Here is a 24,826-nt window from a genome sequence, read left to right as displayed (position 1 = left end):
ATTTTTGCACATCAATAAACAGATTGAAACTGTTGGGCCCACATACAGGTGCGAATGTGAGCCCCTTACCCAAGACTTTCTTTTCAGTGACATTCAGAGGATACTTGCTGATATTAAAAATATTTTGACAGCTATCTCTGTTACCAGAATTTAAGTTACTTCTTTTGTTCCTGCCTCCTCTTCTCCCTCTGACTCGTTTTTTCTTTTTTTGTGAGTATGAAGCAGAGAATCTAAAGGGGGTTTTGTAACTTTTGTGACCTTTACTTCCGGGAATATATGCTCCCTCTCCTTCCTCCACTCTAAAAAAGAGAAAGCTTGCTTACTGCTTTGGGAGGGGAGATGCTGATATATGCTTTCCTCTGCCTCTACCACAGTATCGTCCATAGATAGAAATTCAAATTTGAAATTCTATCTATGGACGATACTGTGGTAGAGGCAGAGGAAAGCATATATCAGCATCTCCCCTCCCAAAGCAGTAAGCAAGCTTTCTCTTTTTTAGAGTGGAGGAAGGAGAGGGAGCATATATTCCCGGAAGTAAAGGTCACAAAAGTTACAAAACCCCCTTTAGATTCTCTGCTTCATACTCACAAAAAAAGAAAAAACAAGTCAGAGGGAGAAGAGGAGGCAGGAACAAAAGAAGTAACTTAAATTCTGGTAACAGAGATAGCTGTCAAAATATTTTTAATATCAGCAAGTATCCTTTGAATGTCACTGAAAAGAAAGTCTTGGGTAAGGGGCTCACATTCGCACCTGTATGTGGGCCCAACAGTTTCAATCTGTTTATTGATGTGCAAAAATTCGCTAGAAAACTAGCTTTAAAGAAATATTTTGCTAAAGATGCCATCAGTAACCAGATTGAATCAGGAAGTATGAGCAATATATGCAGTAATGCACCCTTTAAGAAACAATCTACTTTCAACCCCAAGTTTGTCCAGGGTCACTTTGTGAACACGTTTGTTGAAATGGTCTCCAGAGATTTGGAGCAGTCGAGTCGCACTTTCAAGATTAAAAGTGATAATCTCAATCTGGAAGAAAAGCTGGCAGTAAAATCACTAGCCAGCAACGAGTCGATTGTAATCAAACCAGCTGACAAGGGGGGGGAGTGGTAGTGATGGACAGTACCTATTATGTCCAAGAATCATCAAGATTACTTGGTGACACTGCCACTTACCTCCCCCTTGACAACGACCCTACGGACATCTATCATTCAGAACTTGTTGCCCTTTTAGATAGGGGTTTGACCAGTCAAGCTATCACGCAGGATGAGTATGACTTTTTAAATAATTTGCACCCACGTATACCACTTTTTAATTTTATTCCCAAAATTCACAAGGACCTTCACCACCCGCCAGGTCGACCTATTATTTCTGGAATTCAATCAATCACATCAAATTTATCCCAATTTATTGATTATTACTTACAGCCACTTGTAGTTAAATTAAAGTCACATTTAAAAGACACCACACAAGTTTTGCAAATCCTGCGTGAGATTGATTGGAAATCCAGCTATGTATGGGTAACAGGAGATGTCACATCCCTCTATACCATTATAGACCACCACTTGGGATGTGAGGCTATAAGAGCAGCCTTTGAGGAGGATAATACTATGACCACAGCACTTAAGGCCTTTCTGATGGATGGGATTGGGTTTATACTTACCCATAATTATTTTTGTTTTAATTTACAGTATTATTTGCAGATATGTGGCACCGCTATGGGCACGAGGTTTGCACCAAGTTATGCGAACATCTTTATGGGGCAATGGGAGAAGGAGGTTATTTGGAATAATTGCCCATTTGGTGCTAACCTCGTGCTCTGGCGGCGCTACATTGATGATGTTATTTTTATTTGGGATGGGGATTTGGAGTTATTAGATTAATTTATTTTATATCTTAATGCGAACGAACGAAATTTGAGATTTGTTTGCCAATATGATAGGAACACTATTAATTTCTTAGATCTTAAAATTTACATCACCGAAGATCAAATACACACTCAAACGTATTTTAAACCTGTACAGGCCAACAATTACGTCATGGCCAACAGTCTCCACAATCCACAATGGATTAAGAACATCCCCAAAGGGCAGTTCATCCGCCTGAGGCGCAATTGCTCAAATGTGGAGTCTTTTGCGGTACAGGCTGATGAACTCAAGGAAAAGTTTCTTGAAAGGAATTACCCTATGGAAGAACTTGAGAACACAATATCCCTGGTCCAAGATATGGACAGGAATAAGCTTCTTCAATATAAAGATAAAGGGTTAGACCAAGGAAGGAATAACATCTCTTTCATTACACAATATAATGCTATGGCCCCTAGAATAAGAAACATTTTTGCCAAACACTGGCCAATTTTGTTACAGGACGCCACACTATCACAGGTACTAACTCCGAGACCTTCCATCATTTTTAAAAAAGCAAATAATTTCAAAAACAAATTGACACCCAGTTGTCCTTTACGTCAAGAGAAGGATAAAATGAGAAGTACCAAGGGTCCTAATGGGTTCAAACCATGCAAAAAGTGCATAGCTTGTAAATATAGTCGGTGTAGCATTGAGTTTAGATCTAATGTTACTGATAAAGTGTACAAGATTATGTCACACATTACATGCAAATCACAATTTGTAATTTATATGTTGCAATGCCCATGCGGCTTGCAATATGTGGGACGCACAGGCAGAACCTTTCAAAGACGTATGCACGAACACGTCTATAACATAAAGAAAGGTCTAACAACGCACAGTGTGTCCCACTATTTTATGTTGCATCATGGTAGAGACCCAAAGGGCCTGGTTTGTCAACCTATTGAGCTATGCACTCCAGATTGGAGAGGTGGGGACATTATTAAACATATAAATAGACGTGAGGCCTTTTGGATCTACGAACTGAAGACCCTGTCCCCCAACGGTCTCAATATAGATTTTGAATTGGGTTCTTTTTTAGGTAAATAGATTGGTCTAGTGATATCTGTGGAGAGAGTTAGTTACTGCGTCATTGACTAGTGCAACACCTGCTGAATTAAGAGTATAGGGATTCTGTGTAGCAATTGAATACACCCATGGGGAGAGTTTGAATATCTTCATACCACTGTTGGTTTATTTAATATGCATATGACATTAGGGTGTATATATTTAGACATATGTTGGTACTGCTGTTTATATGTGTTTTTGTATATGTTTGATGTTTTGTATGTCTAAGAGTCCATGTAGTGATTTGGTACTAATGACATACAGGCTGTTTTAATTATAAACGATCAATTAATTTTAATTGGCTAGGGTATATTAATGTGTCACTAAGTATCATTGTTTTCAGCCCCTGAGGAAGTAGAGTGACATCTACGAAACGCGTAGGGCTAGTGGCACTGCCACTGTTTGATTGACTTTGGACTTTTATGGTCGTTTGGCTTTGGAGCCCTGCTTTTCATTCTGCCTGCCAGCTGTCCCTTTAAGACTACGGGTACTATCGCGCGCGGGCGCGCAGAGACTTCCCGTTGCTCCGGAGGAGGAAGTGAGGCGTGTGTCTACACGCGGTGCAGAGCTGTGGACCCCGCACACCAGCCTCCACGGCCGGAGACGTTCCGGTTGCCATCATAGGGACTGACTGGATTTCGAGCCGCAGTGGAGCAGAGAGAACACCCGGCAGGGAGACCATCTCTATCTAGGACTTGTTCCTACCATGCGAGTTTAAGCCTTGCTGTCTGTAAGTAGGGCTCCAATTTTTGTGTTCCAGATGACCTGCGGTTCATAGTCTTGGCATAGTTCTTTTAATAAATAGTTGTTTTAATTGTCGCTAGGATTCTTAATTGTCTGTGTATATTAGTGCAGTACTGCTCACCCTACAGTGTTGCGCTATGATTTTTGTTTGTTTGTGCTTATTTCTTTGCATGGTCTGTCAAGCAAGTGTGCGGATCCCTTGAGGAGTACAGGACATTCCACTGACAATTTGGCGCCAGGTTTTTTCTTTATTTAATATAAAAGGAGGGCCAACCTCTTACCATGTTTGTCAACCATCTGTGTAATCACAATCAAGCAACGTGTGCCAAGGATACCAAAATTAGATATCCAAGATTGACCCGATGAGCTCCACGTTGTAAAAAATAAATAAATACAATTAAAAAAAACTAGGGTGTTCACTTAGAGGATTTATGAATTTTGGTATACTTATGACCCCACAGTTATGATCATGTAATGATATTGTAAAATGTCATAACTAATAATTCATTCCAGATTCTAAATTGGCTTTGATTAACCGTTACCCCTTTTTGATGCTAGATGGCAGAGAAAGGGTTAAGACATAACTATTCTTTAAACTTTCTGATACCAATGCGTTACTTGTGAGAAAGTGGGCAGCTTTCATGGGGTGACAAAAATCTCGAGCAACTTCCTTGATGACCTCAGTATAAAAACACACAAAAGGTGTGGTGAATATGCATTCTTGAAGTGTTGCACTCCACTGACGCAATCACTTTTCTTGGTTTGCTGACCATACACACCATCAAGGAAGTTGCACAGTCATTTAGTATTGTTAGCACCTCTGTTTGAGCAACCACAATGAAAATGAGAAAAACAGTTGGTCCACGAGTCAGTTAAAAATGCATTTTTGGGGCAGAAAGCTTAGCCTTACCATGTTACATGACTTACCTGGAACTCATCAAAGCACAGAAGCCCGGCTTCTTCACTTATTTCGTCAGCTATCGGGGCGATAGGGTCGTAAGTTTTGGCCATGAATCCTGCTTTCCTCTTTGGTAAGCTTTTCTTAAGACGATGTATTCCTGGGTCAAACAACATTTCATTTAAGATGCCATCCACAAACACATTCACCAAACACCATCACAAAGAGTATAAAAAAAAGGGAACACAAACCTAAAATAACTTTTGCAGAAGCAAAACATTTAGGCGTTTCTTGAAAATTAAACTTACTCCACAAACACCATCAACCCATATGCTGCCAACAACAGATTGCGGCTATAGGGAGAGCATCGCGTTGCTATGCAAAGAGGTGAATAGATGTATTCTTTGAATAATAAGCGATTGTCATTTCAGATTCAGGGTTTTCCAGAACTCTATAGCGTTGTGAAAAAAAGCTGAAGAATGCCCCAATATACAATGTGTAACAAATTGGTTATTGTAGCAGTGAATATACCTAAGTTGTTGGAGTTGCACGTACATTGGAAGTCAGAATTGTACGGCATAACATATGATGATAAACGGTGATGCTTTATTTGCAACAGTTGCATTATGCTGTAAAAAAAATAATAATTGAGAAAACCTCTAATGCTGTTTTTTCCATAGGTACGTTCCATCCTTTTCCCCACTATAAAAAAAAAAAACAAGTGCTAGAAAAGTGAAGAGTTGTTCTAGATTTTACAAAGAAGCTTGAAATCCAGAGATTTGCAGCGGAGCACAGCTGAGGAATGGGGCCAGCACCAGCAGTTGAAGGGTTAAAAATAAATATTTATTGAAGCATGGTATAAACGGGGGGGAGACAGAACACACTCTGACGCGTTTCAGGCTATGCAGCCCTTTATCAAAGAGTAATTTCCCAATCAATGGATTCAAGGGGACTTGTAGACCGGTTTATATATAACATATACCATTATTGGTGTATCTCATCCGCTGAAGCGCTGCTTTTGGGATCCCATCCCACCTTTCCACTAGATTTTACAAACACATTGGTTAATCAAACCCTATGTTCGTTTATTTTTCTTGTATTTCATGAAGATAAACTACATGGCTTCCCCCACACCCTAATGTATGTTAAAGACAAATAAAAACAATATGGACAGAAAAAGAAGATTTGAAACACAAACAAGTTATCTGGTGTTTCTTTTCCTTAAAAGAATGGATTCTGTAAACAAGGAACCGATATGTGACATCTGTGATAATCAGGGGTCATATATTTTTCAGCAAATTGCCTTTCTTTCTTCAACAACATGAAGGAAGAGGTTACTTTGGTAAGTGTTCTTTCAGAGTTGTTTTCTCACTTAACAAAAAGTGATAAAGATGCAATCAAGTGAAAAATGTCATCCACTTTATCAGCCTCAATCAACTCGCAAATTATGTCACAATTACTACTTTGGAATCATCAGATGCATGAAACATAAACGTAAAAAAGGACCATATAGTATATCTGCCATATGTTGCATACTTCCTCATTACAATCCACCAGTACTGTATATTCAGTAATGTAGCACACACGTGGAGAAAGACACTAACATGCAACATACAAAAGTCTGACGGAGTTACCACACCTGCATACAATAAGTAATGAGGGTCATACTCCTAGGAGAAAAAATGATGTAATGTGCAACCCTTTGTGATAATGATGAGCACCATTTTATGTTTTTGACCTTGAAACCTTGCTCTGAATTAAAAAAAAAAAAATGTCCTCATTAAAAACACCTTTCTTTGGGAGTAGAAGAAGGAGAGGAAGGGGGTAGTTAAACAGGATTGCCGCTTTTAATCAGGTTTTAGAAATACCATTATTATTTGTTATGACTTCCTGTATAGTTGATAAGTTATGAACCGGGTAGTTGCAGTTTTAATAACATGCTTGCGAATATGTGCACACTGTGACAGTCACTGTCTTAGTGAATAGAGATATCATGAATAAGGGTTATTTTGTTAAACCCTTTGGCCAAAGCGTTATAAGCCTGCAAGCCACGTCAAGGCATAACCTCATTTTGCAGGTACCTACACTGAATATATGCAATTATTGTCCCATGAACTAGTGAAAAATGTGAGAGCCCTCAACGAGTTAAATAAAGCATATGTTTTTGTGAGTAGTGCAATTAAAAGTTGGCCCAAGCCAGTATCATAGTTACCTTACTGTAGAGGTAAACTGTTGGTACACAAATTCCCTGGTGTGAATATAATAAAACTTACACATATTTCTGAGAGCCGTATACATTTACCTACTCTTCAATGGAGGGTAGAGGGTGGTGTGCAGACTGACACTGGGGTGTATATACCTGCACCAATTAGAAAATTGTTAGGGGCTCTGTAACTGCTATGTAAAGCAGATGAGCCAATAAACCACCCCCTATGACATATCAGGACTACTATATTAAAATGCCCTTAAGGAAAAGAAGGATTGCCTAATATTTGTGAGAGACTTTACTTATTACCGCTCTCCTCTCTATAGAAGTTTGCTGCTGGTAAAAAGATATTACATATAGAAAAACAAAAAGAATGATTCCTGTGCCCCTACCAATTAGGCTAAAATAAAATAGTGATCTCATGAATAAGGGTTATTTAGTTAAACCCTTTGGCCAAAGCGTTATAAGCCTGCAAGCCACGTCAAGGCATAACCTCAGTTTGTCTCACAATACATACATACATGCGGTCAAGCACAGAAATAATGAGCACTTACTTGTATGTACATCAAGCATAAACCCATGGAAATGCACTCGCTTTTTCTGTTCCACCTCAACATGTGCAAAAAACATGTCCATTACCATTGTCTTTCCTGTACCTTGAAAGGAAAAACAAATAGATGTTGTGCATCATTAGTTAATGATATGTTGCTTTGCTCATATTAACACAGAATAAACAAATACTGGCCTTTTGAAATAAGTAAGAACGTCTTTATTCCTACTGTAGGTAGTCCATGGCAGTACGCATCAATGGGCATCAAAGCTCAGACAAACAGAAGAAATAAGACAGGGGAAAAAAATTGCCTGCGGGTTTCTCAATATGTAGCTACAGCTGCACAGGTAATCTGTAGTTCAAGTTAAAAAAATAAAAAACAAGCGCACAAGATAGCACACTTAAAATTTGGAGCAGGGAGATTGGTGTGTACTGCCATGGATGTAGTACACAGAAAATAAAAATTACATTAAGTTGGAAAAAACTTGCACTTTTCCTAGGCATCCACGTGGTAGTAAGAACTAAACGGGAAGTGCTCAAGCAATTCCACCATAAATACTGCAAAAACTGTCACTCTTGACAACAGGCTGAAAGACTTTACAGCCAAAAAATGCTTATGCTGAAAAGCCTGGATGTCCAATTATTAATTCTTGATGAATGTATTATTAGAGGAACGGACTGCTGCTCTGCATAATTTTGCAGGTTATTCTGGCACCTTCGCTACTCAGGACGTGGCCACTGACCATGTAGAATGCGTTAAACCTTTGAGTGCCTGAGGGGTCACGGGGCCAGAGTCATCATGACCGCTCCGTCATCAATGAAGAAACGGTAGTCATCATCCCCCTTCTGTCCATAACATGTCCTGCACTCCATAAGACTCAATCTCCCCAAGAAAAGCAGCATTTTTGGGGGGGGGGGGGAAGGGAGAGATGATGCTTGTAGGATCATGTGGCACCCAGGTTGCATGAACCCATGACGTAGTAACTACATCATGGGGCACTGAAACGGTTAAGACCTTTTGGAGCCTTCCTACTTTGGTTGGCAGTCTTCTTAATGCAGGATGCAATCCAACTAAGCAGACTTTTCCCTTCTTCCAGTTGAGAGAACAAAGAACTTATACGACTATCTGAATTCTTTGGTCCTGGTATAGAATGCTTCAGACATCTAACAATGTACAGAGACTGCAGCTCTTGCTCCTTAACCTTTTGGTAGAAAATTTAATATAGTTCATTTTCTTAAAGAAAAACTAGAAAGGCCTCCTAACAGGATAGAGCTTTTAGTTCACGGATTATACGTGCCAACGTAAACACCCCAAAGAGAGTAGTCTTAGGTGTGAGGACAAAATTAAATTGTCTCTTGAAGGAGGCTCCAAAGGGTGATTTGTAAAAGGCGCTTACACACTAAGGTGCACGTGTAAGTGACTCTAATTTATTACATTCTTAATGTGATATAAATAATAAGTGATATATAGTGAAGTAATAAATTGAAAATTAATGTAAAAGGTTTCATCAGATATCTTGGTGATTTGTGAAATCTCAGGACCTCTGGTGGGAATTTGTTTCTGAAAATTCCCTGACATACACACTTTCCAAAGTCCAGAGGGCGCATGAACACGATCACCCCAAAAGAGAAAAGAAGGTATATAGTGCACAAATGTATGATACTTCTAAAAGGGAAGGGATCTTGATCTATTATAAAAAAGCAGATATCTCCAAATAGGTGGTATTCAATGTTCTTATACCCGATATGTGGTGTTATCTCGGGATGAAAAAGACAGATGATGGAGCAGACCAGTATAATAATTTTATCTTGTCAAAACGTGGCAAATGTACTCACATTCTGTACATTTACACATCACAAGAGTTGTTGATCGTGTTCTGTGGTCACGCGCCGTGGAGGTGGTGCTTTCACCGCTCCCTGTCCCTGTCCCTCTGCAGCTGATCCGGGTCCCTCGGGGATCATGCTCATGAGTAAGCCGATTGACTCAGCGAAACGCATAGAGCCACAGCGAGCCTCTGAGGCTTCGGTCCCAGTCAGCACTGTAGCACACGCGCCCGGCGGGGGGGCGGGGCTTGCACAGTGCTGCACCGCGATCTGCGGTCCTGGGAGAGAGGGAGCATTTGCGATGGGAGGGAGCGTGGTGGTGGGTTTGTAGGGGCGGGCCATGACCTCACACGGGTGGTTCGTCCTCATTGGCTGAGCTCAAATTCCCCTGTCATCGCTGGGGAAATGTGCGTGACAGGGTAGTAACTGGGACCGGACAGAGCTTGAACGCACAGCGCACGCCTCGTACTGGGGCCGCGGCCTTAGAGATGCCAGGTGGAATTTAGAGCCTGCCGCACCTGTGTTATTTCTGGATACAAACTTACCGGATTTGACGTCGACTCGACGCGAGTTTCCCAGAACAGCTGCAGAGGGACAGGGAGCAGCGAAAGCACCACCTCCACGGCGCGCGACCACAGAACGCGATCAACAACTCTTATGTGTAAATGTACAGAATGTGAGTACGTTTGCCACTTGTTTTATTTGACGGGATAAAATTGTTATACTGGTCTGCACCATCACCTGCCTTTTTCATCCTGAGATAACACCTTGTCAAACCACATATCTGGTATAAGAAGATTGAATAACACCTTTTTTATAGTATGACACATTGTAAGTAGATAATCTGAAGGAGCCAAGATCCCCTCCCTTTCAGAAGTATCATTAATTTGTGCACTATATAACTTCTTTTCTCTTTTGGGGTGATCCGTGTTCATGCTCCCTCTGGAACTTGGAAAGTGTCTTGAAGAGGCTCAAAATTATGCTTTGGGTGCACCCGGAACCATTGCTAAATCACAGGATATATATGTTCTACTGAGCGTGGCTAAATGTATATAACAAGAAACAAAGAAGTCCAGAGCAACATCCAAATGTGACAAAAATACACAGTGAAATACCTATATATCTCTTGAAAAAGGGTTGTTTAGTTAACCCTTTGGCCAAAGCATATAAGCCTGCGAGCCACATCAAGGCATGACCAATTTGCAGGTCCTAACACTAACTGATTCAAATTCTTATTTACCTCTATAATTAGAGGTAGAATGGTCCTAGCATTGAACCTGTCACAACCAGCTGCATGAAAAGAAAACCTGCTTACTTGGAAAGTGGGGAGGGGTGAGCATAAACCCCTCCCCACTTTCCAAGTAAGCAGGTTTTCTTTTCATGCAGCTAGTTGTGACAGGTTCAATGCTAGGACAGTTGCCAGACTGAAGGGAAGAGCTTTGAAATGAAAATGTACACAAGTCAATGGGAGTTGCTAACTCGTAATGGTACTTGATGAAACTGCCCCTTAGACTCTTCATTAAGGCTTGTGATACTTGTTTGCATCTTGGCAACTAAAGTTCAAAAAGCGGTTTCTTTCTGGAACTCCAGGATATACCCTGTCTATAACTCAGCATCCTAGAATCCAAAATTGACTGAGCACAAACCATTTTGAAGTGGTAAAATCTTCTTCTAAATGGTAACGTCCAGGCTTTTCATTTTCTGCAAACTTAATTGTGCCCTGAATGAGGCACCTTGACTCCTGGGTGGAAAAAGGTTTCTCTGACCACCTCCAATAAGATTGCCTTTAATAAAGCTCCTCCATGTTTGTATGCTCTCATGTCCCTCAATTACACTACACCCTGCAATGTAAATCTGTGGAAATGTCTTTTCTTGAGGTAAGAAAATACTTTTCCCTTCAGAAGCCGTCTCAATATTTGTATTAAGCATCTTGTCAAGTTGAAAGAAAGAGGGCATAATTATTTGAAACGGAAACCGCTAATTAAAAGCTTAGCCATAATGTTATTCTGGCTGCCACTGACCGTGTTGTGGATCTTGCTGCCAGCCTCATCAAATTCAAAGACGCCTTCCAAGATAAAATCTGTGGCCAAGTTAAACTCAGGAGGGGCATTCCCTATTAAAGATTGTGATACCTTGTTTAAGGCTTCCTCCACATTCTTCATTGACCTAGACATCATTATTGACACTAAGGCTTGGTCCCGCTGGCTGCTGCAGCACTTACTATGGCGGGCGCTGCGGGGACAAAAGCCGCCTCTCAATAGGGCCAGGCCCACTGCGAGGGGTGGCCGCGCTGCGTGGTGCGTTTTTCAGGCTCAAATTAAAATTGTGATCAGCTCTAGCGATGGACCGTTAAACCACTCCCCCGGCGGTCCAGCCAATGAGGGCGAACCTGCTTGGAGGCGTCATGGCCGCGCCCCCGTCACGCCCACCCGTCTTTTACCCTGCAGCTCACTGCAGACCGGGGAACTCGGCTGCACACGCTGCTAGCCCGGCAGGCGTGCGTGCAGCGCAAGCGCTGGGGCCGTAGCCTTAAGGTCTGGCTGCTGCTCTGGCTGTCACAAATTCCTTTGACAAGACACACTTCTATTCGCCTGTCCAGGGTGTCTCATAAGGAGACTTAATCTTTGCCCGGTAATGTGATCCTTCTTAAAATCATGTTAACTATTGTAACGAAGTTAACAAAAAAATATATCCTTTTGAGGAAAAGCAAGTAATTTCCTCGTCTGGAAATGTACTTGATCAAATCATGGACCTAAAAGGCCCTGGCTCATCTTCAAGACAGACAAACATTCTGGGACCTATGCACCAAGCGTTCATAAGCCACTTATCGAGCACTTAGTGGGCGATAAAAGACTGAATCGCCCCCAAAAAATTTGTTCAAAAACAAATTCCCGAGTGAGCGGCGATACGCCACTTTTCGGCAGGTTCATAAACTCATGCAATTCTAGTAGAAGCGATTAGGTTATCAACGCCCGTCACGGTTCTAGAATGGCGAACTTCTGTCCAAATCATCACGCCAGGAAAATTTGGCGTGAGGGTGTTGGAAACCTGTTTAGAAGCGGCGAGACGGGACATATAAAAAAAAAAAAAAAAATCCTGTATCGGGTTGATGCCGGGGTTTTCCGGAACCGATACCCATTAATATCAGTTTCGGAGACCCCCGGCATGAATCCCGTGCAATAAAAATGCATTTACAGTCAACTTCATTACCTTAGCGGCTAACCACTAAGGCAATGAAGGGGTTAACCACCAGTGCCATACTTACCACGCTACCCACAGTAATAGTGGTATTTGGTCCTTGGTGGGTGTTAAGTCTTGCGGGTAGACTTAACCCCTTCATTACCCTAGCGGTTAATACCTCTAAGGTAATGAAGGAGTTAACCCCGACCGCTATCCACCCGGTAGGCCTAAAACATCCATTCTTGGGGCTAATACCCCATTCACCCACCACCGCTACCCACAATAAAAACAAGTACACACAACAGCCCTACTACCCACCTCCTGGGCCACCAAAAACCATTACGATATTTATTAAACAACAATACACAAACCACCCACCCCCCCCCAGTGCCCCCACATATAACCATTATTTTTTTTAGACATGGGGTTAATACCATAGGCTGGCAGGGGAAACCCGGGTGGTCCCCACGGGTGTCTGGGGGACCCCTAGGTGGTCCCCACGGGTGTCTGGGGAAAGGTCAAGCCCACTTGGTTACCCCTGATCCATGTGTTGGGGTCCTAGAGTGTCAGTCCTTGGACCCAGATGTCCTAAATCCATTACTGTGACTGTGTGCAAATGATCCGACATTAAAGATTTCTTTTCGTTTTGCCTTTCCTGGGATGCTGGGATCAGGAGATTTCTAGGCTGTGAGTTTCAGGGTAGGTTTGACGGAGAAACTTCTTTCAGATTGCGTCTATTTAGCGGGGTTCCAAAGTTACTGGAGACCCCAAAAATGTACCCCGGATTCAGGTTAGATTCCCGGCTACATTGAAGCGCAGTTATCCGGTGAAAACCCTACCATGAAAAGCGTTCTTGCAACTCACCACCAAGATCCCTGCTGCAGGATCGTCCAGACAAGGTAAATGGGTATGAAGGGGTTAAAAGATATCTGCAGGTATACACGAGTCCTTCGTATAGCAGGGGCTCCCCAGTATAGCAGAGGTACCCAAATATATGTCCAGGTACCCTGAGCTGAGTATAGGGGTTCAGGGGGTGCTCCAGCTAGGTGATAAAGCTGAGCATGTTTGCAGTGTGTAAAAGTTTTAAAAGTTATTTTTCTAATGTGTGCCAAGAATGAGGCTAGTGAGGGTAGGTGAATTATACTCTCACTCCATCCCTGACACCAGAACAAGGACTTATATATTTTACCACACAAGACAGGACACAGTATATTTTATTAAATAATTATATTTAATAGGTATATGTACTGGTAACCTGTAAATTAACTGTGGTATTTCCAAGTCATGGCTACCAGGATCGGTGCCTATGCGTCTGGGAGAAAGTCAGGAATTTAAAGCCTCAGGGATGCCAAGGTGTTAGAACAGGAGGGGTATTGCAGTTCTGCTTGAGTACCCATGTCCTGGGCTAACACAGTTAGCCACAGTTACTAGAGGTGTGAACCATTTGTTAGCAAGGAGGGCTAAATGGAGCACCGACATCCTCAGCTCAAATGGTCCATGTGGCCTAGCCCAAACTTAGTGGCATTGAGCCGGTGGGGTTTTTTGAATATTGAGTGGGCAAGATGGCATTTTGTTTACATGCTCTCACTGTTCTGAAGTCAGAGTTGCCAGGTTTTACAAACCTGGCAAAATGTGTGAGTGGCCAGGGATGAAATTCCCACGGCACTGGTTGGAGGGCAAGCTGTGGGACTGCCTGCCTGTATAAGACAGCTAGTCACCCTCCCAGAACTTGCTCTGCTGTTCTTTCTTTTGTGTTCCATGTGTTCCTATGTGGTTCTATGTTGTGTCAAGATTCCAGAAGTCCAATTTGCCATAAGGGCAAGAACGGGTCAGACCGGGCCCAGAGACGCCTTGCAGCTATTGCAAGGAGGTAGGCTGCAGGACTTTTTAAACCGGAATGTTTTCTGTGTCCCCACTTCAGTACTGGACTGTTTTAAAGACTGTATTTCAACTAAGAAAGTCAGTTTGTCAACCCCAGACCCCCAGTAAGTGTATCTTTTTCTGTCTATTGTAATTCAATGTGTGTTTGTCTGTTTCTATGGAATAAATAACAATTTATTTTACTTATTGGCTTTGCTCAATGATATGATCCCGGTATAAAGGTGTATTTTGCCTGGTCTCCCGTGACAGCCCATTATTAAACACAACATTAGTCAGGCAGCATAAATAAAGTAAACTAGCTGATATACCCGGCGTTGCCCGGGATGTAAATCCGTAATAGGAAGTATTATGTATAAATAGGGGAACAATAGGATGACTATTTGGCAGAAAGGTTGTATAATAATGTTGAAAAGAAACATGGAAGAAAATGTAATACGATGTTGTTTAAAAATGGTTTATTATAAAGACACCACAGTACAATGTATATTTTGGTGACATAAATGATGTAAAATGTGAGGTGTGTGTCCCGCTAGGGTGTGAGGCGGCGGGTGGGTGTTCAGTACGGGTGGCGAGTGGGTAGTGAGTGGTGGCAGTGGGTGGGTGTCCCGCTATGGTGTGAGCGGGTGTGAGGCGGTGGATGTTCAGTACGGGTGGCGGGTGGGTAGTGAGCGCTGGCTGTGGGTGGGGGTCCCGCTTGGGTGTGGGGTGGCGGGTGTCTGGTGAGTGCGGGCGGCGGCTGGTCAGCGACGTTGGTGCGTAGGGGTGTGATTGTGGCGGGTGGGTGTGAGGCGGGAGGCGGTGGCTGGGTGGTGAGTGGGTGCGACGGCTGGTCAGTGATGTCGGTGTGTAGGGGCGGGAGGCGGCAGGCGTGTTTCGAGTGTGTTGGGTGGGTGAGAGGTGGCAGGTGTCTGTTGAGTGCGGGTGGCGGCTGTGGGGCGCAGGGGTGTGAGGCGGCGGGTGGGTGAAAGGCAGAGGCGGAAGACGGGAGGCGGCGTGAGGGGAAGGCAGGGGCAGTGGGTGAGGGGAAGGCAGGGGCAGGGGGTGAGGGAAAGGCAAACAGGGGAGGGGAGGAGGGTGTCACTGTGTGTGTCAGTGTGTCTGTCACTGTGTGTGTTGGGGGGGGTCAAAAACGGAGCTGGGGGGGGGGTCAAAAACGGAGCTGCTGGGGGTGGGGGCAAAAACTCACAGTCTCAGTTAAGCCTTCCCCCCCAGCAGCAACAGCCGACACCACCATCACCAGTGAGCATTTCCTCACCTCATGCAGCAGCAGCAGTGTGCCTGTTGGTTAGGGAGCCCTGGGTTAGAGCGCACCGGCCAATGAGAGCCGTTGGGGGGCGGGACACACGGGGTGGGCGAGACACCGGCCAATGAGAGCCGTGGGAGGGCGGGCGGACCGACGGACCAATCAAATGGTCTACAGAGACTCACAAACAAGATTTTCATAATTATATATATATATATATATATATATATATATATATAGATAAAAATCGTTCCACTTACCCCTGCCAACATAATGGGTGTCCTCGTCAGCATACTGCAGGGCCATGTCCTCCGATGCATCAACAATACATAAAAAAAATACAAATCTAATGGCCCCAAGCCCCTTAATCACCTTAGCGGTTAATAACCGCTATAGTAATTAAGGGGTTAACCCACCCTGTCCCACTACCCACCCAGGAGGCCTAACCCCCACCCCAGGCACACTATACCAACCCTGTACCCATTGAGTGGCATAGTAGTACATCATACCATATAATATGGGCATGATAAGCTACTATAGCAGTCAATGGTCACATTAATACAAAGCCTGAATGTCAAAAATACACAATAAAACAGATACATGCAGTTACATTCAGCAGCATGTATGGCTATTGCAGCGTGTACGGCTTAAATATTTCCATAAACAGAAAAAATAGTGGCGCCCTTGCATATATAAATGGTGATAAACACACATAAAAATGCAATAAATAAATTATACAATATAAATGAATACAACCGTATGGTGATAGTAAAGGCTGAATATGATTCCCAAAGTCTGCGCCCGCCTCCAGAGAGGGGATGATGAGATCCAACCGTTAATCAGCACATGTGAATAAATAAACACAGCAACATAGTGTGATATTGTTAACGTAATATATCCCTAAAATACAAGGGTTAAGCTTGAGAAAAATCAGAGTGTTTGAGCAAGTGAATAAAAAAGGGGATATTTAATACACATGAAAAACAAAAAACAATTAAAAACATGAACTGCCACAGCTCCTGCGTCAGGCAACCTGTGGAATCCTGTGAAAAAACCAACAATAGCGCTCTAACACACCCTAAATGTGACAATATACAATTCAACCACACGTGTGAATAATAAAGCAATGTGATAATAATAACAAATCAAGTGATCTAAAGAAAAAAAATTAAGAAACTTAGAAACAAACTGCAACCCTTGATAAAGACTGTTCCACTCGTCTTGCACCATGTGATCTTCCAACAAATCAGAGGAGCTTGTCTCGTAGTTATGAAATAAAGAAACACTACATAGTGTAATACTGTTGTGAATAAATTTGTGCAAACAAAGCTCAAAAATGACTACTCACAATGGAGCAGTCAAATTCAGGCAGTCATCCAACTTAAGGGGTGGATGTTCCCTGTGTATACAGCAGCCACCAGCCCCCAACCTCCAAGGAGAAAAAAAGAAGAAAAGAAACCATATAGTGCAGATGGTATTTAGTATTAAGAAAGGATTAAAAAAATGCAGGCTTACACTTCATATGATCGAGGTAGGCAGTATGATATTATAGGTAGTGGGTGCTCATCTGGGCGCGATCCTTTTGAGTTCCTCACTATCCTCTGCTCCACCGCAATACTCTCGCAATATTCCTGATGAAGCCGTAACAACGTGAAACATGTCGAGTGTTTCAGCCCATACCGAAGAGGAAGAACAACTGAGGTCCACCCCTGCTATCAGATCCGGAAGTTCGCTGAACAACCGGAAGTGACGCAACGGGAGTGCCTGGCGTGGACGCGAGAGTATTGCGGTGGAGCAGAGGATAGTGAGGAGCTCCCCTGATTTGTTGGAAGATAACCTGTGGAATCCTACTTACAAGAAGCAGGTAGGACAAGCACATGAAAATTTAAACATCCACGAGTAATGACTGCCTCTCCGCTTCAGATGTCCTTGTGACGGGAGACGCGCTTAATAACACATTTATATTTCGTGGGTCCTGATTGAGCAGAACAGGTTGAGCAAAATAAACTGAGATTTATTCCCTTGATAGGCAAACACACGACAACTGCAGAATAATCTTAATAATTACACTCACGGGTAGAGAAACAGAGGATAATGTCCAGAAATGTGCAAAGCACCAGGAGATTGTCCTTTAAAATGTAGTCCATTTGCAAATTGCCAAATAAATAGCCAGTTCAATCCTTCTGTGAATGTGCAAAGTCTTTTCTGGTTCTTTGGGATTGGTCTGGATACCCAGGGCTAACGAAATCCTGAAGCAGGGCAAGTTTCCTTGTTGCGATGTTTTTTAACCCCTTGCGTTCTGGAATCGTAGCCACTGTACTTAGGTCTTATCCACTTGAAGAAATCATGTAACAACAGCAGGAACACCACAGGAATAACAGCAGGAACAACAACAACACAGGAATAACACAGGAATGAGTGGTACAGGCCTTTTTAAGGACAAGGGTCTGTCAAGTGTTACATTAGCCTCATCCCATTGGCAAGGAATTATCTTCCTCCTATCAGAACCTGCCATGTCACAGGGGCCAATCTTACAGCCAGCCCAGGTAACTCTGAGCATGCTCAGTGAGCAGCTTGGTAGCACTGCTAATTAAAAAGGGGCCACTCATTTCTGGGGACGCAATGTCTGGAGTTTGGTCCCAAGGTGTGAAATATCCAGGCTGAGTAACAGGACCTGCTACTCAGAAACATCCTGATTAAGTGACACTTTAAGAATCTGGAGTCTTTCATCTACTAGACGCATCGGCATCTCCCAACCGGGGGGGTCTTTTATCTATGCATAACATTTGTTCCCTAATGCCTTACAAAGGCAGGCAGAAAAAAAATAGCATCCTGCCGGTACATGTTAACTGCAACAGAAGGCACTTTATCAAAAATATATGTTTCCCTTATGACAAAGTTATATTTTTAATATGTGTGTACTGGGGGGGGATTGCACATAAAAAAAATCAGGGTGCTGGCTCACTCCGTTCCTAAATTAGCAGTCTTAAAAGGGGAACAGCATATAATATTAACCCCTTCATCCCCAATACGAAATAGAGGTAACCAGCCGAGCCCACTGCCTTTATTAATGCGCTGATTACCCCCCATTTTCGCCACAGTCCTGCACGAGTATTCCTCCGTCTCCTACTCAGACCAGCTGGGTGGCTCGGTGGGATCTCCGTCTGCTTGGGAGTCGCTTAATGCCGTCAGACCTCTCGTGCTCGTTGCCCAGGTGCCTCTGTCCGTAATCTGTAAGATACTTTATTATACCCCTGAGGAAGCTGATCAATCCGCGAAACGCGTAGGGTGACGTCACAGACCTTGCGTCCTGGCATTCAAGCGCACATCCCTTCAATCCGCGAGCATCGTGGAGCCGAGATACCAACACGGACATCTGCCTTTACCAGCAGCAGCATCTCGCGATAGCGAGAGAGTCTGAGCAGATTACGGACAACGAGCACGAGAGGTCTGACGGCATTAGGCGACTCCCAAGCAGACGGAGATCCCACCGAGCCACCCAGCTAGTCTGAGTAGGAGACGGAGGAGTACCCGTGCAGGACATCTGAAGCGGAGAGGCACTCATTCCTCGTGGATGTTTACATTTTCATGCGCTTGTCCTACCTGCTTCTCGTAAGTAGGATTCCACAGGTTGCCTGATGCAGGAGCTGTGGCAGTTCATGTTTTTAATTGTTTTTTGTTTTTCATGTGTATTAAATATCCCCTTTTTTATTCACTTGCTCAAACACTCTGATTTTTCTCAAGCTTAACCCTTGTATTTTAGGGATATATTACGTTAACAATATCACACTATGTTGCTGTGTTTATTTATTCACATGTGCTGATTGACAGTTGGATCTCATCATCCCCTCTCTGGAGGCGGGCGCAGACTTTGGGAATCATATTGAGCCTTTACTATCACCATACGGTTGTATTCATTTATATTGTATCATTTATTTATTGCATTTTTATGTGTGTTTATCACCATTTATATATGCAAGGGCGCCACTATTTTTTCTGTTTTTGTTCTTTATTCTAACTCAGGGTGGTTAGTTGTGTGGTTGGCAAGCCCCAATCACTTCCATATCACTTTTTGAGTGTTTATCTACATCACTCAAATGTTAGAATAGCGCTACACACAAACACGTTCTTTTTTTCTATTAAAATATTTCCATGTTGCAAAGAAGGCAAATGCATCGCTGCTTCCGTATCACCACCACAGCCCCCAGCACCGTCCAACAATGCACATCAAATTCCACTTACAGGGAGACTCTTAGGACATGAGTTCCAATGAGTTGTGGATTGAACACCAAACCAGGGATACCATGTGCAGCCAGAAAAACTGGGAAGATCGAGAATCTCAACAAGATACAACGATTGTCCACCTGAACAGACATCTGCAGCATGGCCCGGTCACAAGAGTTCCCCCTGAGCGACATCCACCAACAGTGCATTATGAAGGCGCTTCAGAAGGGGAGAGGAAAAAAAAAAAAAAAAGAAGGAAGAACAGGCCAGAACTCCTCCTGGAATCAACTGCAATTAGTCAGGTAAGACTGTGAATGGAAGGTGTAGCTAGATATACTGTACAGGAACCCATCTCACAGGTGGAGCTTAACCCATTGATGCCTCCTGCCACAGGGAAGTCCAGGTAATTAAGTTTCACTATTTTGTCAACAAGTTAAAGAGCAAATATATTTAACTTAAATATAAGTTAAATATTGATAAATAATGTTAAGAGTGCAAAAGGTATTAAATACATGTTCATGTACTATGATAAAGAGTCATTCAATATTTTGAAATATATAGGTTATTCATGACAAATAGAAAAGTGCCTTATACAACAGCTGATTCTTCTGATGCTTTTACTTGAACTACACAGTACCAGCGTTTTTGGAATCTTTACCATCATTCTCAGACTCTGCAACTGTTAGCACACGGACACTGTATTGTCACCTCATGCAGGTTAAGCATTCACTCTAAGATTGTAAGACAACTGATATTACAAAGTAAATTGAAGTCTTATTTATAAAAAAATAAATGGAAATGTTTGGAGTTAATGATTTATTTGTAATGCTATGGATATAAAATTCTATAATACACTAGAATGAACTTGGTTTTTTTTTGTTTTGTTTTTTTTAAATTACAACACAAGGTTACAAACTACATAAAATGCCAAGAACTTAATACAGTGCCCAAGGACTTAAAAATTAAAAAAAAAAAAAAAATGTAAAAATTTTTTTTTCCAAACAAGACTGGAAAAATAAAATTTGTTATAGCACTTACAATGTAAGTAGAATGAATCAATTAGGTATGTTTTGTTTTAGAAAAACTTTGAGAGAGATTTTTAGGCTGTCAAAATAAAGACTATTCCAGTGCTAGCAAGTAGACATGAGGATATCCAATATGTGAACCTCTCTCTGTGCTGAACAATCTATTTTTGTGAGGAAGATTAGTTAGTGACAGAATTGGAGCATGGTTACTGATGAGTGGGAATTATAGAAGATACCATGCAAAATATGACTTCCTAAAACCTGTAAAGGACGCTGTTGTGGTCTGAAGCTTCTCAAAATAATTTGGCTCATTTTCTTTTATATTTGTTATCGTGTTATCTTGTGGATACTTACCAACATCTCCATAGACATATACGCCTTTTGGAGGTTTTCTTCTTGTAAAAAACTGAAATGAAAAAAATAAAAAAACAAAAAAAGGTATACATCAGTCACATACAATAAAATCAATCCCACTCTTGGAATCACCACTGCAGTGTGAAACATGTCAAAATTCTGTTAGGCCTGGCAAAGGTTTAATCGCTGTGGTGTAAGTTTGGACTTACTATCTTAATGAAAGTTAAACATTTGTCGCTACCTTACCAACCTTGGTTATGGATGTTCATTTCCATCTGTAAGGGTACTTACAAACAGAACAACTCATTAAAATGATTATCCTTTCCTGTAGCATTGCATGGCAGTACATACACTATATGAAAATCCATCTTTAATAGGGACTAGTGTATATACCATGTTGTAATTCATGTGAAACAAATTCTTCAAAGTGCAGGTCTCCCCTTGGACAGATACAGAGTAGAGCTCTACTCACAAGTTCATAATGAAGTTCTCCATTGAATGTGACAGACAAGAACAGTGGAAAAACAAAGTTTCGGGTCCCATATGGACCTTTCATCCTGATGAAAGCTCCATATGGGACCCAAAACTTGGCCCATTCTACTTAGTCCAGATATTTTCATAGCCACTCCGAAACAATGCATTGCACAAGATATCATACCAAAAGAATACATTCATTGGCAGTCACGTACATCACGCACAAAGCAGATATAAATAAGAGGGGGAGTATATTTGCACGGGAAGCTTGTAAAAAATAAAAAATAAAACACTATGGTAATCTTGCCACACTATGTAAACAACCATTGCAATATATAAACAAAATCTTTCTAATAAAGCAGCTTCTGAGGATAAGGAAATATCCACTCTGCAATGCTTAATAAAAGGTGCTTTATGATGCACTGGTTGATACTCTGCATGGAATGGAAATAAAGCATAAACTTTCTTTGGCCAGGAGGAAGAGAAGGATCTTAATAAGTATATTTCCAGTGTCTGAATGGAATGCAGTGATTGAACCATAAAAGCGAAAAGCAAAAATCGATACAGATCATCAGCCAAGCTTCCATTCCAGTTGTCTTAATAAGGCCATACAGAGCAAGCTCGTGTTTAAAGTGATGCAACATGTGCTCCTTACTTCAGGACTGTGTTCGCTTTCAATTGGTACATATATAGGGTTGCCAGGTGGCTTGTCTAAAAATACTAGACACAATGGTGGAAGGTGCGACGCATGCAAGTATCGTTGGTGAGGAAAAATGTTATTTATAAATGACCTGACGTCATTTTTTCTAAACTTCACTCCAAGTATTCATCAATGTGCACCAATTTATATTCTATTTCTTAAAAAATCTGGGTAGGGGTCTTGGGAGGGGGTGTCCTTCCGAGGATTTTTTTAGGAAATACAATATGAAATGTGCAAATTGGTGCATGCTTGGAGTGAAATTTAGAACAAATGACTTAATGGTCAGATCATTTATAAATAACTGACCTGCTGCCATACAGGCCCATGGTGAGCAATACTAATCTTAATACTCCTCCCACAAATTCCAAGATTGTTGCACCCCTCCTCATCCTCTCACCCCCACTCCCTTCATCCCCCTCACCACTCCTCCCTTCATCTTCACCCCTCCCTCCCTTCATCCTCAACCCCCCTCCCTGTCATTATCAGTACTGTACAGTGGCTTTAAATTTTAGACTTCAAAATCCAGCTTTAAATGGCATATAGAATCATGCCATTGAATACGTAACCTGCTCTGCCTTCTTGGGGATGATCTGTAAGTAAGGGTGCTGCAGAGATTGTATTGCTTCTGCGATGAGAGCCGAGTTATGGAGCCGTTCTGAGAATTTACAATGGTGGTTATTTTTAATAGATCTTGAAAATGGGAAAACTATCAGTATAGTAAAAGAAAAGTAAGGGCGATTGTTCAATTGCTCAAAGTTGTCAGTACTGTATGTACTGTCACCACACACACACACACACACACACACACACACACACACACACACACACACACACACACACACACACACACACAGTTATGCGCATAAATAAAATGTATATGTTGCTGACAACACACAAAGAAGTTTTGCTGCTGTGTAATGCAGCCAATCAGAATGGATTGAGCTGCCCAGCCCCCTAGCAGCAGCCCTGCTCTATCCCTTCCCATGATTGGTTACCAAGTCCGAAGACATAATACCGGACAGATACATGACCGGTATTCTATCATTTTTTACCGGACAGAGTAACCAAATACCTGACACCTGGCAACCCTAAGGGAACGCACATGCCATAACAGGGAGTAGAACTCAGGCCAGCCTCAGCATGGGTATTAGTCTGAGGAAATTAAACATGGGGTTACATATGGTAAACTATAAAAATGTGTACTTGCATGTGGTATAACCTTTAAAACATATAAAAGGCAAATGTTTGCCAGTATTCCTGGAGTTTGGAGACCCGCTGCGGTTTGACAGAATTTGGCTTTTCTTCAAATTGTTATTTTTATTTTTGGGTTCTTGTAAAACGCTCTAGAAGAACCTAGTCTAGGTCATCAAAAAAGGAACCTTAATGAAGATCTAGTGACTGGGGGTGTAGGTGTGAGGGTGATCATATATAAATAGGGTTGCCAGGTGTCCAGTATTGAACCGGACAGCCTGGTATTTTGTTACTGTCCGGTAAAAAATGAGAGATAATACCGGACATGTATGTGTATGCCGGTATTATGTCTCCGGACTTAGTAACCCATCTAGGATTGAGAAGGGATGGAGCAGGGCTGCTGCTGCTATGGGGCTGGGCAGCTTCCGCCATCCTGATTGGCTGCTGCTGTGTAATGCAGCCAATCAGGAGGAGGTGGCAGGAGCTTGGGGGGTGGGGCCAAAGAGCAGAGGAAAAGCATGGAGCAGAGAGGAGGCGAGTGTGTGGATATGTGTGTGTGTGTGTGTGGATATGTGTGTGTGGATATGTGTGTGTGGATATGTGTGTGTGGATATGTGTGTGTGTATATGTGTGTGTGGATATGTGTGTGTGGATATGTGTGTGTGTGTGTGTGTGTGTTTGTACTTGTACTGTTTTGTGTTTCCTAGGCTCTTCGCACAGGCTTGAAGCATTATAGTACATAAGTTATTCTATTGGAGCCTTTAATATATAGATATTGTCAAAGGATACAGGAGACACAGTTTGTGTGCAGTGCCTGAATAATCAGATTATAAATGAGTACACACAAATAAAATAGTGATCACTGCCTTATGTCTCCTGCACTCCCAGCAGATCAAATAAAGTTATGTACTGTATGTAATGCAAGTTCTGTCACCTCTTTTCTTCTTCTTATGACACCTTTGTTGGGGCGGGGGGTGGAGGGGGTGGAAATTAACGAGAAACTCCATTTAGTGATTATGAATGTATTAGGCAAGGGCTGTTGTAATAACTGGGGTAGAAGAAATACTTTTTCTAAGACATTTTGGGTTTTAAAGATGAATATTTTTTTTTTACTTTAGGTATAAATATTACTTTGTGTACATACCACACATAAGAGGTCATCTGTAGGTCCAGTGTTAGCCATACATCTGTCACACCACCTACTTCCCATCTTAACTGCAGCTCTGCCAAAGTTCTAGCTTGTGACATCGATGATGATGTCACAATGCACGACCAGATAACTTGGCTCCATCAACTTCAAAATTGGAAAATCATTTTGATGCAGCTCAGCCAGTTGTAAATACAACAGGCAATTTAATTTGGGG

The 24,826-nt window shown here is 42.2% G+C and overlaps 1 protein-coding gene across 5 annotated transcripts in view; it reads right to left on the bottom strand.

Annotated features, from left to right (window-relative positions):
* AFG1L (AFG1 like ATPase) overlaps positions 1-24,826 on the bottom strand; it is a 173,815-nt gene that overhangs the window by 125,029 nt on the left and 23,960 nt on the right. For all 5 annotated transcript variants that reach the window (XM_075597572.1, XM_075597573.1, XM_075597574.1 and 2 more), the window contains 3 exons: positions 21,098-21,149; positions 7,371-7,472; positions 4,640-4,770 (listed from right to left, as the gene is read on the bottom strand). In XM_075597572.1, the coding sequence (XP_075453687.1) occupies positions 4,640-4,770; positions 7,371-7,472; positions 21,098-21,149 (285 nt within the window). The remainder of the gene's footprint in view (positions 1-4,639; positions 4,771-7,370; positions 7,473-21,097; positions 21,150-24,826) is intronic.

The sequence above is a fragment of the Ascaphus truei genome, chromosome 4 (genome assembly GCF_040206685.1).
Source record: "Ascaphus truei isolate aAscTru1 chromosome 4, aAscTru1.hap1, whole genome shotgun sequence".
Classification (NCBI taxonomy): Eukaryota; Metazoa; Chordata; class Amphibia; order Anura; family Ascaphidae; genus Ascaphus; species Ascaphus truei.
This window is presented reverse-complemented; position numbering and strand designations above follow the sequence as displayed.